At 47.0% G+C, this 26553-nt stretch overlaps 2 protein-coding genes across 7 annotated transcripts in view; one reads left to right on the forward strand and one right to left on the reverse strand.

The window, feature by feature from the left end:
• The window catches only part of LOC132083551 (beta-galactosidase-1-like protein 2), a 34551-nt gene extending 18192 nt beyond the window's left edge, over positions 1 to 16359 (forward strand). For 2 of the 4 annotated variants that reach the window (XM_059488292.1, XM_059488290.1), the window contains 12 exons: positions 1033 to 1097; positions 3564 to 3648; positions 4204 to 4341; positions 4934 to 5014; positions 5616 to 5722; positions 6245 to 6391; positions 8225 to 8296; positions 10122 to 10203; positions 12214 to 12301; positions 14087 to 14201; positions 15074 to 15190; positions 15640 to 16359. In XM_059488292.1, coding sequence (XP_059344275.1) covers positions 1033 to 1097; positions 3564 to 3648; positions 4204 to 4341; positions 4934 to 5014; positions 5616 to 5722; positions 6245 to 6391; positions 8225 to 8296; positions 10122 to 10203; positions 12214 to 12301; positions 14087 to 14201; positions 15074 to 15190; positions 15640 to 15726 — 1184 coding nt within the window. In that variant the 3' untranslated portion in view covers positions 15727 to 16359. The remainder of the gene's footprint in view (positions 1 to 1032; positions 1098 to 3563; positions 3649 to 4203; positions 4342 to 4933; positions 5015 to 5615; positions 5723 to 6244; positions 6392 to 8224; positions 8297 to 10121; positions 10204 to 12213; positions 12302 to 14086; positions 14202 to 15073; positions 15191 to 15639) is intronic. The other 2 variants (XM_059488293.1, XM_059488291.1) reach the window with 1 other exon arrangement.
• Positions 16360 to 16811: 452 nt separating this feature from the next.
• Positions 16812 to 26553, reverse strand: part of B3GAT1 (beta-1,3-glucuronyltransferase 1) — a 43450-nt gene continuing 33708 nt past the window's right edge. For all 3 annotated transcript variants that reach the window (XM_059488268.1, XM_059488267.1, XM_059488269.1), the window contains exons 6-7: positions 20550 to 20667; positions 16812 to 19085 (exon numbers count right to left, since the gene is read on the reverse strand). In XM_059488268.1, the coding sequence (XP_059344251.1) occupies positions 20581 to 20667 (87 nt within the window). In that variant the 3' untranslated portion in view covers positions 16812 to 19085; positions 20550 to 20580. The remainder of the gene's footprint in view (positions 19086 to 20549; positions 20668 to 26553) is intronic.

Genomic DNA, 26553 nt, shown 5'->3' on the forward strand with positions numbered 1-26553 from the left:
GTATAGATATAACATAGAGATATGGATATATAAGATAACTTGAGTGCAGCTCTTCCATCAATCTCAAATTTATCTACCAGACACCATCACTGTCCAGCTCCTCCTGGGTCCATTCAGGGCTTGCAGAGGGACAAGGAACTGAAAGTGTGACCCAATCTGTAACTGATGCCATTGGCAAATTCGGAGCTCAGTGTCCCAAGGTCCTGCCCAAGCTGAGGGCCCAGAGCTGGGCACAGCACTCCAGGTGCGCCCTCAGCAGTGCCCAGTGCAGGGCACAGTGACCTCCCTGCTCCTGCTGGCCACACCATTCCTGACCCAGGCCAGCAGTTTGGCCTCCTTGGCCCCCAGGGCACTCTGTTGGCTCCTGTCCAGCTGTCTGTCCATCAGGTGCCTTTGTGCTTGGGCACTGCCCAGCCACACCATCCCCAGCCTGTGGCATTACAGGGGTTATTGTGGCCAAAATGCAGGACTGGGCACTTGGACTTTTATAATTAAACTTCATCTTGTTAGACTGAAGTTCCTGCAGAGCCTGAGGATGTGCAGAAGGACAGAGAACCCTTCACTTGCAGCTCTCTGTGGCTCTCCTGTGCTGTGGCTGCTCTGTCACCCCCACAGACATGACAGGCTGTGGGATATTGCCTGGGAAGGGATTCCTGCAGCTAAAGCCTGGGAGAGCACCGAGCCATCCACACAGGCCTTGGTAATAAATTTGCCTTTATGTGGTGCCTTTTAAGTGAGGATCTCCAAGTGCTTTACAGGCTCTAATTAGAGCTGGTGACACCCCAGGAGCTGCTCTGAGGCTCTCTCTCTCTAATATCTGTGCACATTAGAGGTGAAAGATGGCCTGGGAGGATTCCACTCTGTGCTGTGGTTCTCTTGGATTCTGCACACCAGTGAAGGCTTTGATGGGGAGGTTCTGAGGAGGATGTTTTGGGGGTTCAGGAGGTGTTGCAGTTCCCTCCTGCTGGCCTGAGATGATCCCCTAGACATTTTGGATGAGTGTAAATTAATACATTTTTCCTTTCCCACTAGCACTGGCCACTGTTAACTTCCAGAAGCTGGAGCCTGGGCTGCTGAAATACCTGGACACAGTGCAGGTGAGCTGCAGAAACACTTTGCTCATCTCATCCATGTTTCCTAGCACTGGAAGTGAAGCACTGATACTCGGTTTGGGATTTGTGTGTTGGTTTGGGGCTTCCTTCTCAGGAGGATTTGGGAATTGTGTGTTGGTTTGGGGCTTCCTTCTCACGAGGCCAAATCCTCCTGGATGTAGGGAAGGAGGATTTAACTGTCCTGTTGTCCTTCTCCTGACAAAATTTTCCTTCCTGGAATCAGGGAAGGAGGATTTAAGTGTCCTGTTGTCCTTCTAAAAAGGATTTTCATCCAGCTGTGCCCTGTGTTTAGCTGGTAGGGGTTAGACTTGTTCAGGTGATACCCAGAGCATCCCAGTGCACAATTATCAAATCTCTCTCTTGAATTTCCATCATCTTTTTCCCAAACTCTTCCCCCCTGATGCTGTGGGTGCTCTTTTCTGGTGTGCTGCAGCTGTGGCTGTTCACCTCCAGGGCCTCTGTTCAGGGTGGATTTATGAGGGTTTACTCTGTTACTTGAGCATTTTTAACCCCTCTGTGCTATCAGAGGTTTGCCTCAGGGAGGGAATTAATTAATTAATGAACACTTGGTGTGAACAGTGCCCTGATTGTGATGAGGGAGTGGCAGGTTTTGGGGTCAGTGACAGTTTATCTCTCTGCTTACCCCCTCTGTTCTCTTTCCCTGTGCTCTGCTTGCTGCAGATGGAGGATGTGAGCAGCTGGGATCTGCCCCAGCCCTGATCAATTCCCTGCTCACCTCTTGGCTCTGGAGGGAGCCCTGCTGCCATGCTGGATGTTCAATCCTACAGCTTGCATTTGTTTTCTTGCCCTGTGCTGGCAAAAGAGGCTCTGCTGGAAGTGCTTTCACCTCCTTTAGGTCTGCCAAAATTGCCCAAACCTTGCAAAAGAGCAGAAGGTGGCACTTTCCCTACCACATGTGGCCCCAAAGGAGCAGCTCCTCCTTTGCCACACCAGTTATGAGATAAGAAGTGTTTGTAGGGGTTATGGAGCTGTTTTATCTTCTCCTTGTTATGGGTTTTTGTTCCAGAAGCTGATCAAATCCCTTCTTTGCCTGGTTCACTGGGAATGGATTGATTAAATGTATTTCCAGGGATGTTTAGATGATTACAGGCAGTTGTTTTCTCCTAATGAAACACGAGTTTCTTTAATGCCACTTACCTCAGCCAGTTCCTGTGGCATTAAACAAAACCCCTGTCACAAAAGTGCCTGGAATTAAAGCCCAGGAGGCTGGAGGGGCAGCCAGGCTGAGCACACACTGCCCTGCCCATGCCATGGGGACAGGAGGGATCTGCAGGGCCTCAGGGAGCTGCCAGGCACTGACAAATGGGAAGCAATTGCTCTGTGTGCAGAGCCTTTAATGAAGACCTAATTCCTGCAAATTCTTCCCTGCCAGCACCATATGCAGCATTAAAAAGGCATTAAAGCAGCTCAGGTCTGCTGCTGTACCTTGGCAGGCTCTGGCTGCCCTGCACCTGCAAGCTCTCAGCTGCCAGTGGCGTGGCAGATAAGCAGACATTTATAAATGGGTGTTTTTAGCAAGAACTAAACACTGACAGTTGGTTTGTCCCTTTGCTTCAGCTCTGCCAAACAGCAGCATCCAGCAGTGTTTGACAGCACCTGATTGTGTGCTCTGTGCTTTGTGACTAGCAGAGGCACAAAGCTCTGCTTGCCTGTCCTGGGCATTGCTGGCCCACAGCTCCTTGTTCAGAGCTCCTCAGGTGCCTTTTGGGCTGTGCCAGTTGAGAAGAAAACCCTCCTGTAAAACCATGGCACCATGCTGTCTCCCTGTTCTTCTGAGTTCTTCTGAGCCTTCTGATGTTTGCATGCTTGTAATGGAGCTTCTCACACAGTTTTGTGTAAATAATTAAAATAATTATTGTTTTTACATTCCTCTCTGGAGGAGGAGAAAATTGATGGACTGTTGGTTTTCCTGTGTCATTGGAGTGGTGACAATTTCATCCTCCAATCCAGTGTCACTTTTGAAAATCCGTAAATATTGGAGTCAGAAAATAAACTCCTCCTTCTCCTCCTTCTCCTCCTTCTCCTCCTTCTCCTCCTTCTCCTCCTTCTCCTCCTTCTCCTCCTTCACCTCCTTCTCCTCCTTCTCCTCCTTCTCCTCCTTCTCCTCCTTCTCCTCCTTCTCCTTCTCCTCCTTCTCCTCCTTCTCCTCCTTCTCCTTCCTCCTTCTCTTTTCCCCCTCTCCCTCTCCCTCTCCTTTTCTCCTCTTCTCCTTTTCTTCTCCCTTTCTTCTCCCTTTCTTCTCCCTTTCTTCTCCTTTTCTTCTCCTTTTCTTCTTTTCTTCTCCTTTTCTTCTCCCTTTCTCCTTTTTCCTCCTCCTCTTCCCTCTTCTCATCCTACTCCTCCTCTTGCTTCAACAACGCTGCTGCAGAACAAAGGGGTGGCTGCAGGCCTGTCCTGGATCCATTTGAGCTCTTGTTTTTCTCTTGACAGAAAGACCAGCCCAAGATGGTGATGGAGTACTGGACTGGCTGGTTTGATAACTGGGGAGGCCCTCACTATGTCTTTGATGCAGATGGTGAGCACCAAACACTCTTCTTGCAGAACATTTTGTGGTGAATTTCAGCCCCTTGTGAGTGCAGCACCCTCTCCAGGTTAAAAGCTCATTTGGAAGGCTACTACTAAAAAATACAAACCCTCAGGGCATGTAAAGAGCAGTGAAAGCAGAGCTATACAGGACTGGTTTAACAACTTTCATCTTCCTGCAATTGTCTTTGTAATTGGGTCCTTAGTCTGGCTGGGGAGTCTTTGCAACTCTTCTTCTTAAAAGCAAAATTCCTGCTGGAGGCCTTACCCCTTTTTCACCTGGAGGATTATTTGAATGTATTAAATATTTAATATTTAATACATTCAAATAATTTAGTTGTTAATAATGATGATGATAGTAATAATTATAACTGAATTTAGTATTTAAATGCATCTGTAGATGTGTTGCCCCTTACTGAGGGCAAATCCCAACACCAATCACTGTGACTGACAGGAGTGACCAGAATGTGTCTGATTGCAATTCCTGGCCCAGATTTGTGTCTGTGGCCTCCCTGGCACTGCAAAAAATCTCTTTTATTTTTTGCAGAGATGGTGAATACTGTAGAAAGCATCCTCAAAACAGGAGCATCCATCAACCTCTACATGTTCCATGGAGGCACCAACTTTGGTTTCATGAGCGGGGCTCTGGAAGCTGATGAGTACAAGTCAGATGTCACCAGTTATGGTGAGTTTGGTTTGCCTGTGCAGCTCTGCCTGCCCTGGGCTGGGACAGTAACCAGCCACACTCAGGAGTGATCAGCACAACCACTTTGTCCTGAGGGATGAGGTAGGACACAGCTCAGAAGTAAATTCCTGGAGTTTACATGAGTGATTCCAATTCTCAGCCCTCCCAGGAAGTGGGGGATTCCATTATTCTGAATTTTAAACAGAGCTGTCACAGATTATTAACTGAGATCTCCTTTTTCTAGGGAGAGATGATGATCCAAAACACCATTTTTTAATTTTACCAAGTCAAATTTTACCATAAATCTCTTTTCAGCCCAACAGCCCGTGGTTAAAATAGTTAATTGTTGACTTTATCCTGTGTGAAATTCTGGATATGTGCAAATTAGATCTCTGAAAGTGTGAATGGCTCTTCTCTAATTTAAGGAATTTTGTGGCTGTTTAGTGATGTTCACTCTCAGATTAAAGTGTACAGATTTCCATTCTGCAGACAATGCCATGAAAATTGTGCCTGGGGCTTTTATTTCTTTCATGAAGCCATCCCAGAGCTGTTTTATATTTTTAAAACACGTGCTGCTGTTCTGCTTTTCCAGATTATGATGCTGTGCTGACAGAGGCTGGGGACTACACATCCAAATTCTTCAAGCTGAGACAACTCTTCAGCATGGTCATTGGTAATCAGCAACCCAGGAGCCACAGCACTGAATTATTGAAACTGGGGATGGATTGGGAAATACTGAAACTGGGGATGGTTGGGAATTATTGAAACTGGGGATGGATTGGGAATTATTGAAACTGGGGATGGATTGGGAAATATTGAAACTGGGGATGGTTGGGAATTATTGAAACTGAGTATGGTTGGGAATTATTGAAACTGAGTATGGTTGGGAATTATTGAAACTGAGTATGGTTGGGAATTATTGAAACTGGGGATGGATTGGAAATTACTGAAACTGGGGATGGATTGGGAATTATTGAAAGTGGCACTTCTGGGGCTCTCCTTGGATGGGAATTGCTGAAACTGGCCCTGCTGGGGCTCTGGATGGTTGGGAATTACTGAAAGTGGTCCTTCTGGGGCTCTGCTGGGATGGGAATTATTGAAACTGGGGATGGATTGGGAATTATTGAAACTGTCCCTGCTGGGGCTCAGCTTGGTTGGGAATTAAGGATGGGAGGACAAAGAAGGTCTGGGAAGGAGATATCTTGAATTCAAGGGAGGGATGTTGAATTTGTGTTGTCTGAAATCTTTGTTCCATCTTTCCTTTTGCACCCCAGGCCAGCCCCTTCCTCTGCCTCCCATGATTGAGAGCAAAGCCTCCTATGGTGCCATCCTCTTGCACCAGTACATCTCTCTGTGGGATGTGCTGCCAGCAGTTCTGCAGGTACTGACACCTCTTTCACTGCATCCCAGACCTAAAAAGCATCAACTTTTAGAGCAGTTTGTGCTCCTTCTTATCCCAAAAGGATGAGGTTGGGGAGATTTTTTACCAAGGATATGCAAAAGCAGCAAATCTTTTATCTCAGCTTTTTCACTGCTCCTTCTGTTCTCTTGGAATTGCACTTTTGAAAATCTTTGGCTCCTTTTTATGATACTTTGGTCAGGAGGGATTTTGGGTTGGACCAGAGTTTTGAGGCTCTCTCCTACCTGTGGCAGAGTGAAGCTTTAAATGAGCTGCCCCTACAAGAATTTCCACTCCTGATGTTGAATTTTATCTCCCTTTTTTCACTGCTCCTTCTGTTCTCTTGGAATTACACTTTTGCAAATCTTTGGCTCCTTTTTCTGGTACTTTGGTCAGGAGGGATTTTGGGTTGAGAGGCTCTCACCTGTGGCAGAGTGAAGCTTTAAATGAGCTGCCCCTACAAGAATTTCCACTCCTGATGTTGAATTTGCTTCTCCTCTGCAGCCCATCAAGTCAGAGTTCCCTGTGAACATGGAGAATCTGCCCCTGAACGACAGCATTGGGCAGCCCTATGGATATGTGCTCTATGAGACTGTCATTTTTGGGGGGGGACACCTGCACAGCAGGGACCACGTCCGGGACCGGGCTCAGGTAGGTCACAGGGCTCACTCATGGGGGAAAACTTCAAATTTCCACTGCTCAGCTAAGCAAAAAACCCTTATAGCTTCTAACTAAATTCCCAGTTCCACTTTGCTAAAACTTATAACATTTAAACATCAGAATGTTGAATATTCTGAGATTATTTTGATTGTTTTATTCCCACACGTGCTGTTAGGACCAGGCACAGGTAGGGGCACAGGGCTCACTCAGGGTGGGTGGGGCAGCAAATGGGGAGAAAACATCAAATTTGCACTTCTCAGCCAAGACCCAAACCCTTATAGCTTCTAATTAAATTTCCAGTTCCACTTTGCTAAAAACTGTAACATCTTTAAACATCAGAATGTTGAGTGTCCTGAGAATATTTTGATTATTTTATTCCCATGTGACATGGCACAGTGACAGTGACGCAGTTATGGACATTTGAGTTGCTAAAACTTGTAACATATTTGAACATCAGAATGTTGAATGTTCTCAGAATAATTTGATTCTTTTATTCTCACCTCTGCTGACAATTATGGACACCTGAGTTCTAGTTTGAAGCAGAGACAATTTCCTGCCCAAGCCCAGCTGGAGGAATGTGATTATGACATCATTGATGAGCTCTGCTCATCAGAGCAACTTCCAGTTGCTAATTTCTAGTTCCACTTCACTTTGCTAAAGCTTACAACATCTTTAAACATCAGAATGTTGAATATTCTGAAAATATTTTGATAATTTTATTGCCACCTGTGCTGACAGTGAGTTGGACATTTGAATTCTAGTTTGAAGCAGAGACAATTTCCTGGCCAAGCCCAGCTGGAGGGGTGTGGTTGTGACATCATTGATGAGCTCTGCTCATCAGAGCAACTTCCAGTTGCTAACTTCTAGTTCCACTTTGCTAAAACTTATATTTAAACATCAGAATGTTGAATATTCTGAAAATATTTAGATTATTTTATTCCCATCTGACATGGCACAGTGACAGTGGCAGAGTTATGGACACCTGAATTCTGGGTTCAAGCAGAGACAGTTTCCTGCCCAAATCCTGCTGAGGGATGTGATTATGACATTATTGATGAGCAATTGCTAATTTCCAGTTCCACTTTGCTAAAACTTGTAACATCTTTAAACATCAGAATGCTGAATATTCTGAGAATATTTTGATTATTTTATTCCCACCTGACAGTGAGAAAGTTATGGACACTTGAGTTGTAGTTTGAAGCAGAGACAATTTCCTGCCCAAATCCAGCTGGAGAGATGTGGTTATGACACCATTGATGAGCAGTTGCTTTGCTCATCAGAGCAACTTCCAGTTGCTAATTTCCAGATCCACTTTGCTAAAACTTCTGTTTAAACATCAGAATGTTGAATGTTCTCAGAATATTTTGATTATTTTGTTCCCACCTGTGCTGACAGTGACACAGGTGTGGACCCCTGAGTTCTAGGTTCAAGCAGAGACAATTCCCTGCCCAAATCCAACTCAGAGATGTGGTTATGACATAATTATGACAATTCCCTGCCCAAATCCAACTCAGAGATGTGGTTATGACATAATTATGACAATTCCCTGCCCAAATCCAACTAAGAGATGTGGTTATGACATAATTATGACAATTCCCTGCCCAAATCCAACTCAGAGATGTGGTTATGACATAATTATGACAATTCCCTGCCCAAATCCAACTCAGAGATGTGGTTATGACATAATTATGACAATTCCCTGCCCAAGCCCAGCTGAGGGATGTGGTTCTGACATCATTATGACAATTTCCCACCCAAACCCAGCTGAGGGATGTGGTTGTGACATCACTGATGAGCTCTGCTCTCCTGTGCTCTGTTCTGCAGGTGTTTGTTAACACTGTGTATGTGGGGGAGCTGGACTACAACTCAGTGGAGCTCTCCATTCCTGAGGGACAGGTAACTCCAGGGGATCGCTCAGGGTGTGGATAACAAGATCACTGAAGAGGGAGAAAGCTCAGAAAGGCACCTCCTCTACCCCAGACTAGCTTGGTACCCTAATCAGACACAAATAATGGGATTTCACTGCCAGGTTACCATTGGTGATTGAAAAGTGGGGTCTGAATGCTTTTCCATGGAGAAAATTGAAGTTATTGCAGTCCTTGCTGCAGAAAATTTGCCAGCCTTCTTACACAGCCACAACACTGAGTACCTGTACCCTGTTATTGCAGATTAAATCTCTGCAGGCTGCTTCTTCCTTAGCACAAAGCAGGTTTTGGAGGCTCTTGGGTCTCAGATTAAATGAGGAGGAATGTCTCTCTTGAGAGCAGTTTACCCTGGCAGAAGCTGGCACTAAGGACTCTGTATTGATTGAGCACATTTCACCAGAGCTGTGTGGCTGTGGGAGCAGCTGAGGGTGCATTGTTGTTCTTAGGGCTTGTGGGAGAGTTTATGGCACGAGCCTGTCCTGTGTCAAACTCCATTTCTGCCTCTGTGGGTGCTATTAAAATGGGAATTAAAAATTCAAGATAAAAAAAACCAAACAAAACAACTCAGAAATCTGTGCAAAGGCTGTGAGTTCCTCCCTGTTTGCAGTAGAGAACTGTAGGAAAGGGAAAGACAAAAACTTCTACAGGGTTTGATCTGCAGCCTTGGATTGATGTAAAAATAAATTCCACAGACATTAAGTAGAAAAACCATAAACTTTTGTTTCTGTAGTTGTAAGTAAGAATATTCCTTAAGTGAGAAACTGAATTGGGTAAGATGGTGAAGGGTTTATAATGTAGGAAACTGATGGTGAAGGGTTTATAGTGTAGGAAACTTGATAAAATGGTGAAGGGTTTAAAATGTAGGAAGCTATTGATAAGATGGTGAAGGGTTCATAATATAGGAAACTGATAAGATGGTGAAGGGTTTATAGTGTAGGAAACTATTGATAAAATAGTGAAGGTTTATAATGTAGGAAACTGTATTGATAAGATGGTGAAGGGTTTATAAAATAGGAAACTATTGATAAAATGGTGAAGGGTTTAAGATGTAGGAAACTATTGATAAAATTCTGAAGGATTTAAAATGTAGGAAACTATTGATAAGATGGTGAAGGCTTTATAATGTAGGAAACTGTATTGATGTGAATGGTTTATAATGTAGGAAACTATTGGGTAAGATGGTGAAGGCTTTATAATGTAGGAAACTGATAAGATAGTGAAAGGTTCATAATATAGGAAACTGATAAGATGGTGAAGGGTTTATAGTGTAGGAAACTATTGATAATATGTCAAAGGGTTTATAATGTAGGAAAGTATTGATAAGATGGTGAGGGGTTTATAGTGTAGGGGTGTGGTAAGCTGAGTTTAGAAGTTAGAGCATGTGTGTGGATGTGAGAAAACAGCCTATTAAATAAAAGTATCCACAGTGCAGTATAGAAGTAAGGAAAGGTGATAAGTAAGTAAAGGTGATGTTAGTAAAGCAAAATAAACCTTGTAGCATCTGTGCATTAGATTAGTAAATTATGTATTGTCTTGTAACAAAGAACTTGTGACTGCTTTATAGCCAGCTGCTTATTCCTTTAAAATCTCACAGCCTCTGAGACTGATGTTTATCTAAACAATAAATTCTTAACCCAAGATAGTCCCATTGCTTCATTATAAAGCAGCAGCAATAATAGAGAACTTGAAAGTAAATTTATAACTGGCAGCTGCCAAAGGTGGTGCCATTTTCCCCCTCAGCACCTCTGCTGAGGGCAGGGCTGGTGCAGCTGATGTTTGTCCTTTTGTCTTTCCAGCAGGGCTTCAGGCAGCTGAGGCTGCTGGTGGAGAACCGGGGCCGTGTCAATTATGGGCCAGCACTGAACGAGCAGAGGAAAGGTGGGTCTGGATCAGAGACAATTCCTGCCCAAACCCAGCTGAGGGATGGGATTGTGACATCATTGATGAGCTCTGCTCATCAGAGCAACTTCAGTTGCTAATTTCTAGTTCCACTTTACTAAAACCTGTAACATTTTTAAACATCAGAATGTTGAATGTTCTGAGAATATTTTGAATATTTTATTCCCACCTGCACTGACAATGGCACAGTTGTGGACACCTGAGTTCTAGGTTGAAGCAGAGACAATTTCCTGCCCAAACCCAGGTGAGGGATGTGAATATGACATCATTGATGAGCTCTGTTCATCAGAGCAACTTCCAGTTGCTAATTTCCAGTTCCATTTTGCTAAAACTTATCTTTAAACACCAGAATGTTGAATGTTCTGAGAATATTTTGATTATTTTGTTCCCACCTTTGTGGGCAGTGACACAGCTATGGACATTTGAGTTCTAGGTTCAGAGACAATTTCGTGCCCAAACCCAGCTGAGGGATGTGATTATGACATCACTGATGAGCAATTGCTAATTTTCAGTTCCACATTGCTAAAACTTACCTTTAAAATTCAGAATGTTGAATGCCCTGAGAATATTTTGATTATTTTATTCCTGCCTCAAAGCAGGGACAATTTCCTGCCCAAACCCAGGTGAGGGATGTGAATATGACATCATTGATGAGCTCTGTTCATCAGAGCAACTTCTGGTTGCTAATTTCTAGTTCCACTTTGCTAAATATTTATATTTAAACAGAATTAAAGCAGAACTTATATTTAAACAGAATTATCAGAATGTTGAATGTCCTGAGAATATTTTGATTATTTTATTCCCACCTTTGTGGGCAGTGACACAGTTATGGACATTTGAGTTCTAGGTTCAGAGACAATTTCTTGCCCAAACCCATCTGAGGGATGTGGTTCTGACATCACTGATGAGCTCTGCTCTCCTGTGCTCTGTTCTGCAGGTGTTTGTTAACACCATGTTTGTGAGGGAGCTGGGCTACAACACAGTGGGAATGAGTTAAAAATCATCCTCCCCCCTGTCTGCAGTGCTCAGAGGAGCAGCAGTGGCTGCTCAGTGCACCAAGGTTTATTTTATAAGGGTACAGCTAAACCCAGGCCTATCAATGACTCTTGCTCTGCTCTGGGTTTCCTAGGTGATGCTCAGCTCCCTTTCTCTTGCTCTCTGAGCATATTACTTCACAGGGAGGGAAGGAAAATACCTTTTTTAATCTGTGTTTTCCCTGGAGAGGTTGATGTTTGAGAATCACACCATTTAAAAGCTCACACAATGTCAGGAGGAGGGAACTGCATCCCCTGGAGCAGAATTGACTGAAATGCTCAAGCCTATCACACACAGTGGCGGGGCTGGAAGGGGTTGATTCTATTTTAGTGGGGAACTATGTGCAAAAGCTCTATAAAATGGATTAATGGAGTTAGGCACGTGACTGTATTGATTTTATTTAAAGCAGAAACGTTGCATAAACCTCAGTGCTGCCCAGGCGGCCTCAGAGCTGTGATAGGAGCAGGCTTTGCCTTCAACAAAAAGCTGCTAAAGGTGAATGACTTCTTCAGGTGCCTTAAAATCCTGGGCTGAAAAGCCCTGGAGCAGCCCTGGGCGTTGGTGCTGGCTCAGTTGTGTTTTGCTGTGCCTGTTAGAGAAGGGACTGACTGCTTTAAAAAGTGACTGACTGCTTTAAAAAGTGATTGACTGCTTTAAAAAAAATTCTGTGCATGGTCAGCTCCAACCCCAGCATCCCCACAAGCCCCAGCACATCCCAGGGGGTTCTGCTGGGAGGGTTGGAGGCCCTGCTGAGCTGAGGAAAGGAGGGAATGGAGAGGGCAGAGTTTAGAGATGCTGCCCACTCAGTCTGCATGAGCAATGGGACCATATGGACTCTAATTCCATTGCAGAACGTGGCTGCTTTCCATCTCCTGCTGTTCCTCAGATTCAAATAGCAAAATGCATCAGCTTTAGCTGTTCCTCAACTCCTCATTACCCCCATTGCTCTCACAGGCTTAATTGGTGACATCTTCTTGAATAAAACCCCCTTGAGGAACTTCAAGATTTACAGTTTGGAGATGAAACCTGCCTTCATGAAAAGGTTTGTGAGATTTTAACCTTTATTTTTTCCACAAAATCCTTTTTTTGTGGGATTTTAACCTTTTTTTCTTCATTTCAAACCACCTGCTTTCCAGCAGTGCAGTGTCTAATGGGGAGCAGCCAAATGAGGTAACAGTGGGGAGGTGGATTTTTGCTCTGATACTTTTGTTGATACTTTTGCCTGAAATAGTGCAGGAACTGGTGCCAGCTGATCCAAACCATCATTTAGGGAGAGATCTAATCCCACTGTGCAGGGTTTAAAGATTTCCTTGCAGCAGGGTGAGATCAGGTAGTTAAATCAGGCTTCTCCAAAGGGAAGGATCCCCTCACACCCACATGGTGGAAATTTTGGGTCTTTCTGGAAATTACCAATCTGGCTGATATATTTAGTAATTCAGCCTGGCAAGGGATGGATTAATTCTAGAAAGCTACTGATAGTGCATTAACAATCCAGATGGCTCCCTCTCTTTTATGTTGTTTTGCTTTAATTCAAGGGAGGAAATTTAGCAGGGGGATGTTGAAGAGCCTCTGTCAGCACACAGAGAAAACCTCAGCAAATGTTTCAGGCAGCAGATGCCCTATGGACTCTGGCCACCATCCAGAGACTCTTTTCAGTGATGTTTTTAATACCAGCAAGCAACTTATGTGCTTATATCCCCCAAGATATCACAGCTGCCCCATTTTGTGTAGGAGGGAGAGAGAGAAGCCACGTTAAACCAAAAAGGCTTTTAAAAGGGAAAAGATTCATTCTGAAATGCCTCATGGCAGTTTTACCAGGTGCTGAGGGGCTACCTGAAGGATTCTTATTGATGGGGTAACTCAGAGCCTTTTGGACTGCAGGGTGTTAGAGGAATATTTCCAGTGAGGAGCATTAAAGCAAGTGAGCTGCCATGGCCAAACAAAAGCAAGATTAGTCACCACTAGCCTGAGCTCCTGGCTGCTGACCAGCAGCACTGAAACACAATCAGCTCCCAGTCCCCTCGGGGGAGGAGGGAGAGCAGTGTTGTGAAAGGAGCTGTCACAGGCTTTTAGTTGAATAATTCAGTAGCAGCCAGGCTGCACTGGATCAATAACTTCCCCCAGTCCAAGAGATGCAGTTTGTAAGGGCTGCAGGGAACGTGTTCTTACAGCAGCTCAAGGCTTCTGTGGGATTCTGCTCTCCTTATTTCCTCTTCTGCTTTTGCCCTGCTCCCAAACTGTTGCCACAGGTAAGAAATCCTGTCAGATTCCCCTGATTACTGCACACTGCAGGGATGTGTTTGTGTTCCTCACCAGGAGCTGTGGCAGGAGTGTCTGGTTTGAATCCTGTCAGTTCTGCAGTCTCCTTTAGCAAGCCACAGGCATTTCAAGCACCCTGGCAGATCTGGAGGATCCTCAGCAGTCCATGTGAAGCAGAGCTTTTATCCCAGAATGGTTTGGGTGGAAGGGACCTTTGAGATCTCTCACCATGAGCAGAGACCCCTTCCACCATCCCAGGGTGCTCCAACCTGGCCTTGGGCACTTCCAGGGATGGGGCAGCCACAGCTTCTCTGAGAGACCTTTGCCAGGGCCTCACACCCTCACAGGGAAGAATTTTTTCCCAATATCCGATCCCAACCTGCTCTCTGCCAGCCTGAACCCTTTCCCCTTTGTCCCATCAGCACATGCTCTTGTAAAAACCACTGAAGTGGTGCCATCAGAGGTGGTGAGAGCCCCAGGTATCTCCTCTGCAGCCCAGCTTGGCCTGGCAGGGGTGCTGGGGACAGGCAGGTGGCCCTGTGGGCTGTGAGTTGTCTCTCTCTTGCAGCCTGCAGCAGGCATCTGGCTGGAGCTCAGTCCCGGATTATTTCGTGGGGCCGGCATTCTTCCGCGGGAGGCTGTGGATAGAGCAGCAGCCACAGGACACCTTCCTGAAGCTGCAGGCAAGTCCTGGTTCTTCTTTGTCAAATTTTTATAAAAAAACTGGTTAGAGAGACTTGTGCAACAGCTCTGACTGATTTGTGTGTCTGTAGCCTCCCCCTCTCTCTTAGGGAATCATTCTGAGGGTCTCCTCCAGGTAATTCTGGAGAGGTCCTGTGAGAAAACTGACCCTGCAGAGCTGCCAGTGACCACTTCAGTCTTTTCTTACTGGCATGCAAGTGGTGTTTTCTAGTTGCAGAGGAGTAATGTGCACAGAAAATAAAGGAGGGCCTTGTTTTATTCCTGTCTCCTCAGTGTGACATGGAAAGAGTCACTTCTTTGTGGCCATGGCATGGGAGTTAGCATTCCTGTCATGCTTCTGTGGGAGACTGCATAGAACTTCAGATGAGATTTTAAATATTATCAAACTTCCTGCTCTGATTTCCCTCCCTTAGAGACAACCTTGTGCCCAGCCTTACTGTCCTGCTCACTTTCCCATGTATTGGGGAAATTCTATTTGCTATAAATCAGGCCAGCCAGCAGCAATTCAGTTTTTCTGTCACCTGGGAAAGAGGTGAGGGCAGATACTACATGCTTGGGGAGGAATAAAGGCCTGTCTGTTCAAAGGGAAGAAACTTCCTATACAAGCACAAGTCACAAATTGCACATTTTTGAAAGCTTTATCCTTTTAATGAGCACATTAAGGATAACTCCTGTTCAGCAGGGCTTGTTTAAATGTCCCTGGCTGCAGGGATTTGCACAGGGAAAACAAGCAGAAAACCTGCAGAAAGTGGCTGGAAAGAATGCAAGTGTGAAAGCAGATTTGGTTTCCTGTGGGGATGCAAAGGAGGCAGCAGAGCTGCTTTAGTAATTCCATGTTCTGCCTTGATTCCAGGGCTGGGAGAAAGGAGTGGTGTTTGTCAATGGTCAGAACCTGGGAAGATACTGGAAGATTGGACCTCAGGAAACTCTTTACCTTCCTGGGCCCTGGCTAAGGAGAGGGGGTAACGAGGTGAGAGACTGCTGGGATTGCTCTGTGCCTGTTGGGGTTGTGAAAGATCCTTGTCCCAAAGAGCCAGACACACACAGGACAGCAATTATCCTTTAGCTGAAAGCCAGTGCAGTAGAGGGGAAGGGCAGTGCTGAAAGTGCAGTAGAGGGGAAGGACAGTGCTGTCTCCTGGGATCTCTGAAAACCAGAGAAGGTGCTGCTCCAAAGCTGGCCCTGGCTCTGACAGCCATTAAAGGCTGACAGGGATGGCAGCTGAACTTCACAGCTCTGCTTCAGGTGGGAAATCAACCCAAACCTGATGTGATGCTGCTTCATCCCCAAGGCAGAGCCTCAGTCCCTGTTAGACCCACGCTGACTGAGCTCTTTAAATGGAGTTTCAAGTGTGCTTCTCCTAAGCATATTTGCAGCCCCCCAGGCTTTGCAAGAAGGGGTTTTCTCTCTCCTGTGCAGATTGTGATCTTTGAGGAGCGCACGGCGGGCCGGATCATCCAGTCCGTGGACATCCCCTACCTGGGACGGACCCAGTACGTGGACTGAGGGCGGGCTGGGAGCTCCTTTCCCACGTTTGGCTCACCCTGAGCACTCCTGCTTGCATGGCTGGGGACCTGCTGGCTCAGCACTTGGGCATGCTCATCTCCACCAGAGCCAGGGGAAGGATTTGCCCTCTGGCAGTGAGGCCAGAGGAGAGGACAGCGAGGAAGCGGCGCCCTTGCTCCATGGATGGATGGATGGATGGAGCTCAGCCCCTGCCCTGCTGAGGCCCCCAGCCCGGATGGCTGAGCATGTTCTGAACCATCTGGTGGATGTGGGGGAGTAAAATGGTGCTGGAGGCAGGTGAGAGAGAGAGAGAGAGAGAAAGAACTGAAGCCATCTGAACTGGAAGCTGAGCTCAGCTTTCCAGGGACTTTCAAAATGTGCTATCCTTGGCCTCCTCATTTTTATAATTAGGTAGGGAGAAAATAGTTGGTGAACATGTGAGTAATCAGGTGTGGGAAACCATTTGGAGGCAGATTTTAACAAGTCTCTCTGCAAAAAGGCCATTACGTGTTCCCTTGTTGGAAGGCAAGGTGGTTGTCAAATTACTTTTAATTTCAGCTTTTTTTCCACTGAGTTTTATTATGGAGGTTGTCTCTCTCTCAAAAGGAAAAAAAGAAAAAGTCTAAAAAGTGAGATGTGTTTTGTCTTTTATCAAATGTATCATGATGTTTCAGGCCAGGCAGGAATGAGAAAAGAACAAATGAGTCCTGCAGTCCCCTCTCCAGCAGAGCTCACACTGTGAAGCACCTAAAGATGAAATTCCCCCTTGGAAAATGAGCAGGGATCAGATTTTGGCTGGGGTAGAAGCAAGTGGGAAAACTCATCCCTGCTTCCTCCTTAAAGCTGCTGTGGGATCTTGGGTCCTTGTTTTTCTTTCTTTTTGTCCCTCTAAACAGAAATGTGGGATTTAGTTAAACATGACGTTGTTATAACTCAGCAGCTCCAGGCACAGAGGAGCTGCAGCCTCCTTAGGGAGAGGGGGAGATCAAACCTGAGCTGTGAATCCTTCAGAACCTCCAAGGAGTCTCTGCTTTCTGTGCCAGTACCAGGAGAAACACCAGACTGTGTCTGTAAGGGAGGTGCAGGCTATTCTGGCTCTTAGAAACCATCATTTTATTTAACAAATTTAAATACAGTTTGTTTAAAACTGAGAACAGACAGTGCAGCTGGAACACACTCCATCCTGGCCAGGTCTATCTCTGCTCCCCAGGGCCACAGCAGCTCTGGGACAGCTGAGAGGGCTCCTGTGGGCAGAGCAAATGTGCAGGGCTGTGTTCAGCTCTCCATCCTTTGCATTTTTCTGCAAGTTAATGTTTCCTTCCAAGGAGGGAAAGTTGGAACCCAGCAGGGACTGGAATTCAGATCAGTGAACCAAAACATGCAGCTCGGAGAGGACATCAGCTGGAAACTATTTCAATGCTGTGAGAACTTGGTAGTCCTTGAGAAATGTCTCTTTCCACTGGAGGGTTTGCAGACTGAAGGGAGCTTGGAAGGCCAGTACAGTAAGAGAATAAATCTACTTGAGTGCAGAGTTTTAATCCAAGGTAACAATACCTGTTCCCATAGAGCAGCCAGCAGCATCCAACACTTTCTTTCCAAGTGGTGCTTCAGCCATTGCATCTAAAAGGAACATTTTTGTAAAGGCTTCTGTGGCTGGGAACTAAAGAATGAGACTTTTCCCCAATGGTTCTGATATACAGTGGGAGAAAATAACTTACAAAAAATATTTTTCCTTTGAAATATCAGGAAATACACAATGTCATTAGTCCAAGGGGAGACTTCTGCACCGTGAAGCCAACAATTAAACCCAGAGCATTTTAATAGTTCTATGTGTTAGGGCTAAAAATAACGAAGTCTATTGCAAGATTACATTTTTCCCTCAGTTCAAAGGTAAAATTGTGCTTCAGAATTTTTGAAGGAATTGGGACAGCAGCAGGGAGGGGGGGTGACAAAGGTTTGACAACAGTTATGGAGGAGGAGGAGGGAATTTATCGGTTTTGGCTGGGAGAAGGGGCCTGTTGTACCTCAGATTTATCTCAGCAAGTTTGGCAGTCTCAAACAGAGTCACCCATGGTGGCAGCACCAGCAGATGGTGAATGAGCAGAGCCCTGAGCCAGGATCCCCTTCCCAGGGGTGCTGCTCTCCCATCAGAGGGGACTGGGAACTGCTCCAGGGTGGCTTTTCACACCAGCTCTGCAGTAGCAGAAGAAGGGGCTGGAGGATACACTCCAGTCAAATGGGAAATGCACTAAATTCACCTCTTAGTGTCCAATTTCTAGTTTGAAGCAGTTTTTTTTTTTTTAAAGAGTGGAAATTTGCCTTTATATAGGAGCACCCTTGAGAGAATCCCACAACTAATGGGAACCAAATTAGGGCCAAACAGGACCCAGATCTGGATGAATATTATGGTGTATAGCTTCCACAATCTCATTAAACCCAATTTGCAATTACTTTAGCATTTTTAGAGATCCACATGCTGGAGACACGACACCATCAGGATCAGTGGTGAACTGGTGGTGATCAGCAGCTCCCTGATCCTGTCCCATTCTGGGACAAACCTTTTAGCAGGGCTAGGAGAGGGGTTGATGGTTTTAAACTCAAAGAGGATTGATTTGATATAAGGACGTTTTTTACAATGAGGGTGGTGCCACACTGGCACAGGTGCCCAGAGGGGTGGGGATGCCCCATCCCTGGGAATGTTCCAGGCCAGGAGAAACCTGGTCCAGCTGAAGGAGCAGCCTTGGACCAGAGGACCCTTAAAGTCCCTTCCATGATTCCATGACCACACAGGAACATAAGGGTGCCCCCCAAGCTGTGAAACTGAGGAAGGAAAAGGAGAGGGAACCAGAGAACAGTGATGCTTCAAGGGTTTGTTCTAACCTGCCTCGTTTCCCCCCTCTCCAAACCCTTCCCGTCTTGTGCAGCGTAACAAACACTGATTGAAGGAGGTTTAAAATTAAGGGCTAAGGTGCCATCTAGGAAGGCAGCTGTCCCCTCCACGGCCAGAGAGCTGCTCAGGCTGTCTCACACACGGCCACAGAGTTCCTGTTGCTCAGCAAAACCAGTCCCCAGGGGCCACTGCGGTGGCTCTCCCCCTCAGCCGGGTGCTGGCACAGCCCTGCTCACATTGCAGCCGAGCCTGGGGCCGGGAGCTGCCAGTCCTGCCTTGCTGTGCTTTGTGCTCCACCTCCGGAGCCCGGGAGGAGGGGCAGGGGATCCGGGGACGTCAGGTATGCAGTGGTGCTTGGTTTTTCTGAAGGCTCAGACTCGTGGGAGTCAGCAGAGCTCCTGGCTCCCGCCTGGCTGGCTGGGTGGGTGCTGTGGAGAGGAACCTGGCAGGCTGTGCACGAAGAAATCTTCTGCAAGAGACACAAACAGCGTGGGTAGCACCCCTGTGCCGCTGCAGGGGCATCCTAAAGCTGTGTCCCACACTTCAGAGCCATCCCAAAGCCCTGTGCCACTGCAGAGCCATCTCATAGCCCTGTGCCACTGCAGAGCCTCCCAAAGCCCTGTGCCACTGCAGAGCCATCCCAAAGCCCTGTGCCACTCTTCAGAGCCATCCCAAAGCCCTGATTCTCACTGCAGAGCCATCCCAAAGCCCTGTGCCACTGCAGAGCCATCCCAAAGCCCTGTGCCACTCTTCAGGGCCATCCCAAAGCCCTGTCCCACTGCAGAGCCATCCCAAAGCCCTGTGCCACTCTTCAGAGACATCCCAAAGCCCTGATTCTCACTGCAGAGCCATCCCAAAGATCTGCCCCACTCTTCAGGGCCATCCCAAAGCCTTGTCCCACTCTTCAGAGCCATCCCATAGCCCTGTCTCACTTTTCAGGGCCATCCCATAGCCCCGTCCCATTGCAGGTCCCAAAATTTGCTGCCTGGGCAGGGGGAGCAGCACTGCAGAGCCCCAGCCCCTGTGCACAGCCTCTCCCTGGCCCAGAGGAGCTGGTGCAGCCTCTCCTGCCCTGCCAAGGGCACAGAGCAGCAGCCAGGGCTCCATCCTGCTTCCCCCAGGGAATGGCACATAAGGGAGCTCATTGCAGGTAAAAATTCACCACTGCTGAGAAAATCTGCCCCCTTCCTGCTCCTGTTTCTGAGGACTCAAGAGCAGCAGCCTCCTCTCCCTCCAGGCCTGGTTCTACACTCCAGTGAAAGGGAATTTGTGCATTTATTTTATTGCCCATAAGAACGAAGGGCAGCTCCACAGGCTGCAGATACAAGTGAACAGCTCATCCTCCTGCAGACCAGCTGCAGGAACACCCAGGGCATGAACAAACATCAATGTGTGTGCTCTTTCCTCCTTTCCACTGCAAAATACACCCCATGCTCCCCTCAGGTGCACAAACACCTCAGGCAGGGTTCAATCCACACCTTCCTACTCATCACTGCCTCTCTGTGCCTTCAGTGTGGGCCTGAATTAAATATTTCCCTCAGTGAAAGCTTCTGCCTGACCAAAAATCTTTTTGCTGCTACTGCTTTAGCTTCCCTCAGGTGTTTGCAGGTGGATGAACCCACACCCTTCACCCCTGTGCTTTATTAAAGTTAATAAGGCAACCTTGTTTACACAAGGATTTTTCTTAATGCTGCAACTGCTGCCTAAACTCCTACTCCCTGCATTTTTCTTCCCCTCAATCTCTCAGCAGGTATTTTGTCTTAAAAATGGATTAACTTTAAAAAAAGAGATATTAACAAATGGTCTTGAGAGGTTTAGCAGTAAGGGAAGGTCAGGGTTGTGAAAAATGGAAATGAAAAAGCACATTTAAAAGAGCTTTTCTCTTTCTCCTGCCCTTGTGTAGCTTCTCAGTGCTGTGAGAAGCAGCTCTTACCTGGAGTTGGTCTCTGCTCAGCCATGCACACTCAGATTTCCACATTGGGATCTGTGAATCCTTTCTTGCCCTCGTTCACCAGCACAGGCTTCTCTGTCCTCGTGTGCCACACTAAAATCTGAGGAAGGCAGAAGTCATTAGCTGCAGCTCTCCAGTGCACTAGGAAATATTCCTGCACATTAAATCAATAGTGCAATTTAAGCAGCCACCCTGGAGCCTAATGGTGCATCCACTGCTGAGAGGGGCTTTGCATAAACCTTCATTTAGGCAGAGCTGCTGCTCTGCAGAATGCACAGTGCACAGAAATCACCATTTACAGTGTGCTGTCGTGGGACATTACCCTGCTCCCTCCATGTAGTTATCCAGCAGCTCCCTCCAAAGGCTCATCAGCCTTGCAATGGGGTAAGGCAGCTCCCTCCCAGCCTGGGATCACATTCCTGCCTCCCACAGCTCCTCAGCTGCTCCTTGGTTATCACCTACACCCTCAGCCTTGGAGTCACTCAGAGGGGAAATGCAAATTCCTGACATTTAGGGGATGTTGGGAGGGAAGAGGCATCAGCAGCTCTTCCATCTCCACTCCTGCCTTTGGCTGGGGGGAAATAGAACCTGAATTCTTCAGCACATCCCTGAAAATCCATTCCTGGGGAGCAGGCACCAGTCTGCCCCCTAACCTCATTTCCTAACCTCCATTTCATCATCCCCCACAAGCACTTCAGAGCCTGCTCATCAAAGTCACCCTTGATTCCAGCCCTGCTCTCCCCACTGCTGCAACTACTGCGCTGCATGCCTGGGAAAAGACAAAACCACCACTTCTCTTTTCATTTAAATCCTTTCCAGAGCCTAAAAAGCCTAAAAAGTGTCACTGAGCAGGGAAGGACTCACTGCTGCTGCAGCCTCAGAGCTGCTGAGGCAGGAGCTGGCTCCAGAATCCTCTCTTCCCTTTCTTCCCACAAACTCCGGGCTGCACACACCCTGTCATAACCCAGCATTCCCCTTTGGATCCCCCAAAAACCTTTGGATCCCCCAGTCCCTTTGGAATGCTGCCCCCATACAGCCACTCCTATTCTGAACCAGGATTAAAACTCCTCCCAAACTTGCTTAAAACGCAATTGGAGCTTCTCCTAAAAGCTTCCCTCTGTCTTGGCAGCAGAGTTACAGAGAGATCAACATCTGTGGAGGAGAACTGGGAGAATCTGAGGTGGTTGAGTATTTCAGAGGGGCTGTTGTAGGAAATTGTTTCTACTTGCTGTGCTCAGACGGTTCTGGAAGCTGCTTAAAACACTCAATTATCCTCATTGCTTTCCTCCTGGAGCCAGCATTGCTGGGAGCAGCTTTATCCTCTGCCAACAGGTTTCCTGCTTCCCCTCACCTGTGCCGGGCTGTTTCCCACCTCGTGGGGTTTCCCTCTGGTTGCCATGACAATCCCTGCACACCCAATCCTGCAAACCTCTTCCACCCAGTGCCTCCTTCCGGCAAAACCAGGCCACGTTCTGCTTCTGAAGGAGGAACAAAGTCCCTTTCAAACCCTCCTGGTTCAAGCACAGCACCTTCCCCCCTTCCCAAGGAGCTTGTTTGACCAAATTCCTCTCTGATGTGAGCAGTCACCTCCTGCGTGGAGCTTAAATCTCTGCTAATACTGAAGCAGTGGAGACCAACTGCTGGCTGGAGTGGGTCCAGAAATCCATTTCATCATCCCCCACAAGCACTTCAGAGCCTGCTCATCAAAGTCACCCTTGATTCCAACCCTGCTCTCCCCACTGCTGCAATTACTGCGCTGCATGCCCGGGAAAAGACAAAACCCAGCGGGGCTCACGAGTGGCTCTCAGGGCTCTGCAGTGATGCTGAAAGGATTAAAAGGTACTGGAGAAATCCTGCAGCCAGTTCTGCCCTTCAGAGAGAGCCCTCTGCACTGCTGGGCTTCCTCACTGAGCTCTGCTATGGCCCAGGGCTCACTCACATCCAGCAGCAGAGAACACAACCGCACAGCTTCAATTTGTGCCCACTTCTGCTCTCTGAAAGCCAAATGCCAAAAAGGGCAGATTAAATGGGCTAAAACTGACCCATTTTCAGAGTTTACAGCTTGATACAACAGCTTTTACCATTTTCCATGCTGTGCTCCTTAACGTGGGAGGTAGATCACCATTTACTACAGAAACATTTCAGCCAACATTTCATTTCCTTTCAGCCAGTGCTTGTTTTTTTTTCAACAAGCAGCGTGTTTTATGCCTCAGAGAAGCTTTGTCTCTCTCACAAGGGACCAAACAGTGAAGGGGACCAAATATCTGACTTCTCCTGAGTAGTGGTTTCACACATCACTTCATACATCACCCTTGAGATCACTCAAGGGACTCCCCTTTAAAAACACTACGGCAAAACCCTTCCACTCATTCCTGGCCTGACATTTGGAGTCACAGGACTCAAAACACATCTAGGAGGTCACAAAGCTTCTTCTCCACAGCAGAACAATTCATTGTCTCCCAACAGGAGATGAAAAAACAAACAGAAGTGTCCGACCTGCAGAGGGAGGGATTACAGGGCTTCCAGCTGACCCTCCCAGGAGGGATTCAGGAATTTTTGTTGTTTGAAATGGAAACTACAGAATGGGAAAAAAGGAGACACCAGGCTGAAAGAGCAGCTCTGCTCCCTGTCCTGCAGCCTGACAATAAAATGTCCCCAGCTGTGGCATTATGGTGCCCATGGGCCTCTGTCTGTGCTTTAGCCCTCCCTGGCTGAGCTCACTGCAGATTGTCCCCTGGTGTCCATAGAAAATGGGGAGCAGAATGTCCCCCTTTCCATCAGCCTGACAGGAATGCCAAATCTCAGACCTCTCTCCTGTGCCAAGGGGTTGAGGAGAGGATGGTTTGATTTGGGGGTGTGGGGAAATGCACAAAGAGCAGAAATCCAAGTACAGAGAACCCTTGCAAAGCCCTGTTTCCTTACAGCTCCAGGATAAACCAACCCTTCCCTCCTCATAAGGAGGGATAACATTCTCCTCAGCAACTAATACCAACTTCCTTTACTTTCTCCTTCATTTTGGGCAGTTCCCAAATCCAAGAAAACAAGCGTGATACGTGATCTTTGGCTTACACTTCAGCTTTGTGCAGGAGTGTGTGTTTGTGGGCTGAATTCTGATCAATATTTCCAGCACCAGCAGAGCACACAGGGAAGGCAGCATTTTTGGAGAACAGATGTCTGTGCTTATCTTACACATTCCTCTGATCCCTCCTTAATGACTCTGTCTAAGCACATCATAATTTTTAATGTAAATCTCCCTGCAAAGCAGGTGTGGGGTTGTGTTTAACAGGAGTAAAGCATGACAAGTGCTGGGAGCACAGGGGGGAGAGAGGAACCTGAGCTGTGACCTCAGACCACAGCTGGCTTTGGTCCTTCTCTGCTGCTGGCCCTGACTCTTCTCCTGCTGAAATGGGTGAGTGTCACAGACATCTTTCATGAAAAATCCTTTCTTTAGGATTTTTCCTCCTGAGAAGCTGAAAGGCCTCAGGAACAAAATGCAAACAATGGTTATCTGCTGCTGTGGAATGCAACAGGTGCATCTGGGATTGGTCTGGTGTGGTTGTTTCTAATTAATGGCCAATCACCATCAGCTGGCTTGGACAGAGATCCAAGCAACAAACCTTTGTTATCATTCCTTCTTTTTCTATTCTTAGCCAGCCTTCTGATGAAATCTTCTATTCTTTTAGTATAGTTTTAATATAATATATATCATAAAATAATAAATCAAGCCTTCTGAAAAATGGAGTCAGATCCTCATCTCTTCCCTCATCCTCAGACCCCTGTGAACACGGTCCCAGGTGAGTAAAAGCAGAAATGGAGATTTCCAGGGAAATGGAGGCTGCAAAGCTGCACTCAGAGCCTGCCAGGAGCAGACAGCATTCAGCTCACAACAAGGAGCCTTGTGAGCTCTGCCCAGCCCAGCCAAGAAAGGAAACTCAGATGCTTCCAGTGCTGGGCAGCAATCCCTGCTGCTTCCTCCCCATCCCTGACCTGGGTCAGCCCTGCCTGGCTCCAGCACCCTTTGTTTCCTCCTCCTGGAAACAACATTTTCCTTCCTCTCCTTCCTTCAGAGCTGTCATTTCTCACCCCAACCTATCAGCACAGCTTCCTTCATCAGGTATTTGTTTACAGCAGGGACAATGGACCAAAGACTGGATAACTGGCCAGGTGAACACCCTGATAAACACCCTGTGTACAGAAGATCAAGTAAACACCCCTGATCCTCTGTACACAGAGTAAAAGCAGTCTGTCCATCTCTCCTGCCTGCTGAAAACACATTTATTTCCACACAGAGCCCAGGAACGGGGATCTAATTTTAATCCAAACTCTTTCCCCATTCTTGGGAGGCTGGTTGGGTTATTTGTCCTGGTGTAGGACAGCCATAACCACAGAAATGTGGATTCAGAGAGGCACAGCCGCTATCAGATACAACCCAGACTTGCTCCTTCCCCTCAGCTCCTCCTCCTTATTCCTGGATTCCTTGTGAGAGGAATCAGATTCCTGTTTTTTCCATGGCTTTGGAGCAGTGCACATGGAAATCAGGCAAAGGCTATTAGCCACATTTTCTTTCCTATCCCAAAAATACTGGAGACCTGGATCCAACACTGGAGCTGTTGGCAGTAACAACTTATTTGCAATAAAAGAACAATTCTGTCAGGGTAATTAAGCAATAAAGACTCTCTAAATCAGACTGGCTGAAGTTTATAACAGACAAAGGTGTGAGAGTGCTGCACAGGGGTCTCTGATTTCAGGGGGACACCCAGCACACCTGTCACAGACATCTTTTATAAAAAATCCTTTCCTTAGGATTTTTCCTCCTGAGAAGCTGAAAGGCCTCAGGAACAAAATGCAAACAATGGTTATCTGCTGCTGTGGAATGCAACAGGTGCATCTGGGATTGGTCTCATGTGGTTGTTTCTAATTAATGGCCAATCACCATCAGCTGGCTTGGACAGAGAGTCCAAGCCACAAGCCTTTGTTATGATTCCTTCTTTTTCTGTTCTTAGCCAGCCTTCTGATGAAATCCTTTCTTCTATTCTTTTAGCATAGTTTTAATATAATATATATCATAAAATAATAAATCAAGCCTTCTGAAACATGGAGTCAGATCCTCATCTCTTCCCTCATCCTCAGACCCCTGTGAACACGATCACACACACCTCCAGTATTTAGGGAACCCACTCACAAAGCTTCAAAGCCCTTGGCAGCACCTCTGTGGCTGATGGGCTGTGATTGATGCCTGTCACTCTAAGCAGCTTTGTCTCATGGTGTCTCCCACACTCCCTGTCAGCCCAGCCAGATTCATCTCTCCTCCCAGATTGGGAAGTTTTCAGGAGAAGAACCATCCGTGGTTTCTGTGTTATTTAGCACACGGGGTCCTGCTCCCTGACCCAGCAATGTGTACAGGCAGCATTAATCAGTCAGCAAAAACCAGTGGAATCACCCCAAATGGAGCCTTCTGGAGCTCACAGCAGTATCCCAGGTACTACAACATTTCTGTATTATCTCTGACACAGAAAGATCCAGATTTTTGTGGGCACAGATATTGCACAGTTGTCAGGAGGGAGAAGACAACTTGGCAGCAAGGAAGAGCCTGTGTGAGCCGCCCTTCCCTGCTCCTGGATTACAGCTCACAGGGGCCACAGAGCAAACCCCAGCATGTCATAGCACTCAACCCCACTCAGGAATTCACGTTAAATAACTGACATTTCACTCATGGAACTCCCTGCTCTAGGGGAGCAGCCAGGCCACAGGAAAGCCCATCCTGCTTGGTGGCTCCCTACCCCTTCCCTGCCCCTCTTCCCAGGGTTCAGAGGAACAGCAACCACGGGCTCAGGGAGTTCTGTTGGAGCTGGTGCTGCATTCAGAGGCCAGAATAAAGCTCTGCATCCAAACCCTCCATCAGAACTGACTCCTTTCCTTCACCATCGCCTTAAAGCTTCTCCACAGAGGGAAACCTGAGGAGCAGCCCCTGTTATGGGGGAAGCTC

This window comes from Ammospiza nelsoni, chromosome 24, assembly GCF_027579445.1.
Source record: "Ammospiza nelsoni isolate bAmmNel1 chromosome 24, bAmmNel1.pri, whole genome shotgun sequence".
NCBI lineage: Eukaryota > Metazoa > Chordata > Aves > Passeriformes > Passerellidae > Ammospiza > Ammospiza nelsoni.